This window comes from Panthera leo, chromosome D1 (assembly GCF_018350215.1).
Source record: "Panthera leo isolate Ple1 chromosome D1, P.leo_Ple1_pat1.1, whole genome shotgun sequence".
Taxonomy (NCBI): Eukaryota; Metazoa; Chordata; class Mammalia; order Carnivora; family Felidae; genus Panthera; species Panthera leo.
Window position 1 is genome coordinate 62821120 of NC_056688.1, and position 7241 is coordinate 62828360.

General features: G+C 37.1%; 1 protein-coding gene across 1 annotated transcript; it reads left to right on the forward strand.

Annotated features, from left to right (window-relative positions):
- The first annotated feature begins 391 nt into the window (after positions 1-391).
- Positions 392-1351, forward strand: LOC122201248 (olfactory receptor 56A3-like). Its single transcript, XM_042907157.1, has one exon. The coding sequence runs from the start codon at positions 392-394 to the stop codon at positions 1349-1351; it is 960 nt and encodes a 319-aa protein (XP_042763091.1).
- Positions 1352-7241: the final 5890 nt, after the last annotated feature.

A 7241-nucleotide genomic window follows, 5' to 3' on the forward strand; every position in this document is an offset into this window, starting at 1 on the left:
CTGTATTGGGATCTGTGCTGATGGCTCAGAGCCTGGAGCCTGCTTTGGATTCTGTGTCTCCCTCTCTCTCTGCCTCTCCTTTTCTCATGCTCTGTCTTTCTGTCTCCAAAATAAATAGACATTTAAAAAAATTTTTTAAAGAAAAAATCAAACACGTATAAATGAACCATATTATCACAGTCATCTATTGTTTAGTACTAGAATTTTCTGAGTAACATACCACAAAGGATGTACAGATGATATCAAATGGATCTGTATGACCTGCTAGGAATCACAAGTTTCACCTAGATGAAGCAAATTGTTCTAAATTCATGTGTCTTAAGTCAGTAGCTAATGTTTATCCTAATTTTATAGGTCACTAAAAGAAAGCTATAGAAATATATGACAAAATATGACAGCACATCAAAATGGCACCATCTCCGTTCAGGTTTCAGACTTCCTCCTGAATTGTTTTGCCAGGTCCCCCAGCTGGAAGCTCTGGTTGTCCCTGCCACTCAGCCTCCTCTTTCTCCTGGCCATGGGAGCCAATAGTGTTCTCCTGATCACCATCTGGCTGGAAGCCTCTCTGCATGAACCCATGTATTACCTGCTCAGTTTCCTGTCACTATTGGATATCGTGCTCTGCCTCACTGTCATCCCCAAGGTCCTGGCCATCTTCTGGTTTGACCTCAAGTCCATCAGCTTCTATGCCTGCTTCCTCCAGATGTACATCATGAATTGCTTCCTTGGCATGGAGTCCTGCACATTCATGGTCATGGCCTATGACCGCTATGTAGCCATCTGCCACCCACTGAGGTACCCATCCATCATCACTGACCATTTCGTAGCCAAAGCTGCCATTTTTACTTTGGCCAGAAATGCACTTCTTACTATATTCATTCCCATCCTCTCTGCCCGGCTCCATTATTGCGGAAAAAATATAATTGATAATTGTATCTGTGCCAATCTCTCTGTGTCCAAGCTCTCCTGTGATAATATTGCCCTTAACAGAATTTTCCAGTTAATTGTGGCCTGGACTCTTCTAGGCTCTGACCTGACCCTCATCATCTTCTCCTATACCTTCATCCTACGAGCCGTTCTTAGACTTAAGACAAAAGGGGCAGCTGCCAAAGCACTGAGCACTTGTGGCTCTCACTTCATCCTCATCCTCTTCTTCAGCACCATCCTGCTGGTTTTTGTTTTTACCCACATTGCCAAGAAAAAAATTTCCCCTGATATCCCTGTCTTACTTAATGTGTTACACCATGTAATTCCTGCAGCTCTCAACCCCATTGTCTATGGGGTACGAACTCAGGAGATTAAAGAGGGGATTAGGAAATTACTGAGGAGGGCAAGAGAGAACAGAATGTAATCATGCTCTTGCTTGGCTCTTCTCAAAACCACAATCAGAAGGCAGGGACAGGGAGATAGAAATAGTCCTAATCTTCTCATTGGGGCATGCCTGATGATGAAAACGATATGGTTTCCCTTTACCCACAGTCACATCACACTTCTTACCCACCATCGGTTTCTGAAGAGACTAAGGATATGGCCCTCCTTTCCCTACCTGACTTTGTCCTCAAGTCCTTTGGTCAGAACTGCCTCCCTAACAGCTTCTCAAAAACATGAACCACAGTTCCGTCTCTGGAACTATTTGCTTATTGTTCCTCTGTCTACATAGCTCCTTCCCTCAGGTCCAACGGGTCTCTATGACCACAGTGTTTAATACCTAACAATATTCCCCCAAAGCACAGAATATGTCCCAACATCTTCTCTGTTTCCCTGTTCTGCACAGCATTTATCACTATCTAATGACCATAAAAGTTCATCAACCTGTTTAGTCAGCCTACATTCACTAACGTTTAAGGAGCACCAGGGCAAGAATTTTTGCCTGATGTATCTCCAGCCCAAACAGTGTTTGGCGTATGGTATAGACCCATGATATTTGTGAATTAATGGTTTAATAAATGTTGGAGAAATAATTGAATGTAGGCTAGTTCCTAGGAATATAATTCAGATATGGTCTGTTTTCTATATGAGTTTTTGTATTAGGTATCATGTGTGAGGGAGACCCTATTTCATGCCACATTCCATGATCTGAGCATCGTATGGAACATCTCCATAGGGCAGGTGGGGGCTTAGCCGTAAGAGCAAAAGTATATTTTTAGGAACTTTGAATTTGAATACACATGGGATATTCAAGTGGAAGTGTATAATAAATACTTGGACTTATAGGTTTCATACTCAAGTAAGATGTACCCTTGGAAGAAATAAAGATGTGCACTTGGGATAGACCACAGATCCTCGTTGAAGCCATGGGAGTAGATGGAATGGCCAAAGGAAAGAATATAGAATAAGAACATAAGAAAGCACACCAAAAAGACCCCATATCATCCTTACCTTCTGGTATCAAGAGATTAACATGGAGATAACATGAAGTAGTGGTCAGTGGATGAGAAGAAAATACAAGAGAATCCCAGAAGAAAGCACTTCAAAATAGACTGTGATCAATTAAGAAGCTACAGTCAACTTTATTCAAGGTTACCTGTAGAAGTATGGGGCCCCTGTGTATATAAACAACTTAGTGTGTAAAATGCATTACAAAATGTATGGGCCCATGTGGTCCCATTATAAAATGTAAGGGTTTATCAATGAAAAGTTACAACAACGGGTAGAGAAATAATTCTTATGTATGTATCATTGTTCTGTCAGTATACATAAAGATATTTTTGTAGTTTCAAGGCACCATCTTAACAAAAGAGAGGACATAAAATATATTTGAAAAAATTATGGCTGCATGTTTCCAAATCTGATAAAAATTATAAACCCAGAGTTCCAAGAAGCTCAATGAAACCCAAAAATAAGAAAAATGAATATAACTATACTAGGGGTACATCATAATCAAACTGCCCAGAAGAAATGATAAAGGAAAAAAATGTAAATCCAGATCAAAAGACACATCACATTGGTGCCTGGGTGGCTTGGTTGGTTAAGCCTGGGCTCAGTTCTATTGCCATTCATGGGTTAAAGCCCTGCATCCAGCTCTCTGCTATCAGCCCGTAGCCTGCTTGAGATCCTCTGTTTCCCTCTCTCTCTGCCCCCGTCCCACTCCCTCTCATGCTCTCTCTCTCTCTCTCTCTCTCTCTGTCTCTCAAAAACAGATAAACATTTTTTAAAAAGACACATCACAATTGTCTAAATTTAGGATGACAGTGGATCTTATCAGAAACAATGCAAGTAAGAAGACAATAGAGCAATATCTTAAAACTGAAAGAAAAATCTTGTTAAGCTAGAATTCTGTATCTCTCAGTAATACTCTTAAAACAGATAAATGCTTTTTTTTTTAAACAAAAAACCAGAATAATTTTTCTATAGCAGGGTCACACTACAAACATTTGTAAAGTTTCTTTATCCAGAAGGAAAATATTATCAGATGTAAATATAGATCTAAACAAAGGAATGAAAAGCATTAGAATTTGTTACTACATGGGTAAATATGTAAGGTTATTTTATTACTTAAATGCCTTTACTTGCTTTTTGCAAAAATAATAACAATGAAGTATTTAATTTATAACATACAAAAAAGTACAATGTATGAAAATAATAGCATAAGCCAGGAAGGAATTAGATCACTGTTAAGTTATTACATAATACACAAAATAATATAGTATCCCTTGAAGATAGACTGTAATTAGAGATGTGAACTATAATCTCTAAATCTCTAAATCAATCTAATCTCTAAATCTCTAAAGCAAGCCTCCAAAATAGTTAAAACTCATAAGAAAAGAAGATAGAATGAAATGTTTTAAAGAATAATCCAAAAAAAAAGGAAAAAGAGGAGAAAAGAAAAAGAGAAAGCCAAAATGATACATTTGAACCCAACCACACCCATGATTCAAAATAAGTATAAATGAACTAAATACCCAATTAAAAGGCAGAAATAGTCAGACCAAGGAGAAAAAACAACTCATTTAAGCACTGCTCACATTAAATGCACCTCATACAAAAACAAACATGTTAAAAGTGAAAGGATGGGAAAATATACAGCACTAATAACAACACCAATGTAAAGAAAAAAGAAAGAAACAAACTAAGAAACAGACTCTGAACTATAGAAAACAAACTGATGGTTACCAGAGGGGCGTTGGGGGGGGGGGGGGGGGAGATGGGTGAAAGAGGTGATGGGGATTAAAAGTACACTTATCCTAAGGTGCCTGGGTGGCTCAGTCAGGTAAGCAGCCCACTCTTGATTTTGGCTCAGGTCATGATCTCAGGATTCCTGAGTCTGACCCTACATCGGGCTCCACACTGACCATTGGAGCCTGTTTAGGATTGCTTTCAGTCCCTCTCTCTGCCCCTCCCCCACTCATGCACTTGTGCACTTTCACGCTCTCTCTCTCTGTCTCTCTCTCTCGCACGCGCGCGTGCCCACTCTCTCCCAATCAAAATAAATAAATAAAACAAAAAATAAAAACATAAAATAAAGATTTTAAAATTTAAAGAGTACACTTATCAAAATGAGCACTGAGCAATGTGTAAAACTGCTGAACCACTGTATGTACACCTGACGCTAATACAACACCGTATGTTAACAATACTGGAATTAAAATTAAAAATTAAAAAAGAAAGAAAACCGGAATGAATATTATAATACCAGAAAAGATGAGTTTCAAAGCCAAACACAACAGTAGAATGTACAATATTTCAAACACACTGAACATTTACCAAAATAGGTCATATTCTGGGCCATCATACGAATTCCAGTACAAGTAAAAGAATTCATGCAACATATATTCTCTGACTATAGTGGAATGAAATTAGCTATCAATATGAAGTGATCTCTAAAATAAGACCAAAATATTTGAAAACTTAAAAAGACACTTCTAAATAATCCACGAGAGAAAGAAATCCAAATAAAGAGGCAAAAGAATTTTGAACTAAAAAATAATTAAACTACAACGTGTGAAATTTTTAAAATGCCACTAATGCAATAACGCTGACCCTTGAACACTGTCAGGGTTAGAGGTGTCCATCCTCCACACAGTAAAACATTCAGGTATAAATTCTGACTCTCCAAAAACTTATCAACTAATATTAACTAATATCAACTAATAGCCTATTGTGACTGGAAGATTTGCCAATAACCTAATTAATCAACCAACTCACATTTTGTATGTTATGTATAATATACTCTATTCTTACAATAAACTGAGCTAGAGAAAAGAAAATGTTAACAAAATAAAAAAAGAGAGAAAATACATTTATAGTGTTATATTTCATTTATTGAAAAAAAAATCCCCCTAAAGGACGTCCCCACACTTCAAAGCCATTTGTTCATGAGTCAATTCTACTGGACACACATATATAGCATGAAATTCTTATTTCTGAAACACTACACCTGCAAACAATGACCAAATTCAACCACTAAAAACAACAACATAAAGAAGAATAAATTTAACCCAAAATAAGGAAAAGAAACAAACAATATAAGAGGATCAATGAAATAGAAAAAAGAATATAATAGTAAAAGTTATCAAACCAAAATATCCTACTTTGAGAGGAGTGATAAAATGTCCCCAGAGACTTAATGAAAGATACTGGAAATATGAAGTCGGATATTCAGTTATAAGAAAAAAACTAAGTGTTTTAAAAAATAAAGCAGTTGCTCTAAAGCAGTCAGGGGATGAGCTGAATAGCAGAATAAATAAAGCTGAGTGCATGTTAATGAGTTGGATCAGACCAAGGACATTTGTAGTCCTGTTACATAAAGTTCAGAAGACACAGAAAGAAGGAGGAGAAAATGGCTGAGAGATGATATGAGAGCATGTCAAAATATAATTTGGTCTAATAAGAGTCACATAAGAAGGTAAATAAATACAACAGGAACATACTTAAAGTGACATGAATAACTGCTCAAAACTTTTTAAAATGTAAGACTGAAGTTGAAAGTATTGTAAAGAAACAAATCAGGTGTTAAAAAAAAACCTTCTGGATATATTATGGTATCAGAGGAAAACAGTCCATTCTAAAGGTTGAGTGAAGGTCACATACCACCTTTGGTGACATCCTAAATGGACTCTGAGAGTCTGATGTATGCTGGTGGTATTTTGGGGATTGGAAGTTGAAAATAAAAGGATGGGTTGGGGTGCCTGGGTGGCTCAGTCGGTTAAGCGCTGACTTTGGCTCAGGTCATGATCTTACAGTTATGGGTTCTAGCCCCACATCTGGCTCTGTGCTGACAGCTCAGAGCATGGATCCTGCTTTGGATTCTGTGTCTCCCTCTCTCTTCTTCCCCCCCCCCCGCCACCTGCTTGTGCTTTGTCTCTGTATCTCAAAAATAAATAAACATTTAAAAAAAAATTTTTAAGAAAAGGATGGAGTAGAAATAAAAGTAAGTCAGAAATAAAGCAATTTTAGAAAAAAACAAAAAAATGATTTTAAAAAGAAAAATTAGCATCATATATGGAGGTTTTAATATGGCAACAAATTCTTTAACACTCCTCCCATACAGAAGCTGAGTCCAGTTTCCCTCCTGCTCAATCAGCGCTGACTCCAGTGACTCACTCGTAAGCAAATGAATAAGGCACAAGTGATGCTAATTATAAAACACATATAGAAAATAATAATCTACCAAATTTTTGTAAAACCTAAAAATGTTTGGATAGATTCAAATGGGAACTCACCCAACCATAGAATAGTACATACAACAAAGTAATAGTAATACAAATAATGTGGATTGCTGTAGTAAGTGAAAACAAACACACAATGATGGATCATATACACAGCCATATGTGCATGAAATGTGGTATACAATAAAGCAGACTTCTCAAATTAGTGGGGAATCAAATATCCATCTCTATATAGAGTTAGAAAGTTAAAAATGTACACAAGATAGAGAGATAAAGATAAGAAAGACAAAAATTAAGTTATTAGTTAACACTATAAGCAGAACTGGTACAGCACCTCCCTCAACAAAACAGAGGGTGTTCAGACCATGCACTGTAACTGCCATTGATGGACCCCACCCTGTTGGCAGTAACCCACACTTCAGGGATCATGAGAAGTCTAGGAGCCACCAGAAGAGTGGCCAGGGTAGTGCTGAGGTACTAGCGGACTCAAAGTAGACAATATTTATAAAACAGGCAACACAGTATTTCATATTTTCACAGTTGTTTTGAATGTATCAGTTTGTAATAACCTAATACCACTCTTACTCTTCACAATGTAAACCAGACTTAAATACATCAATATGAAACCTAATG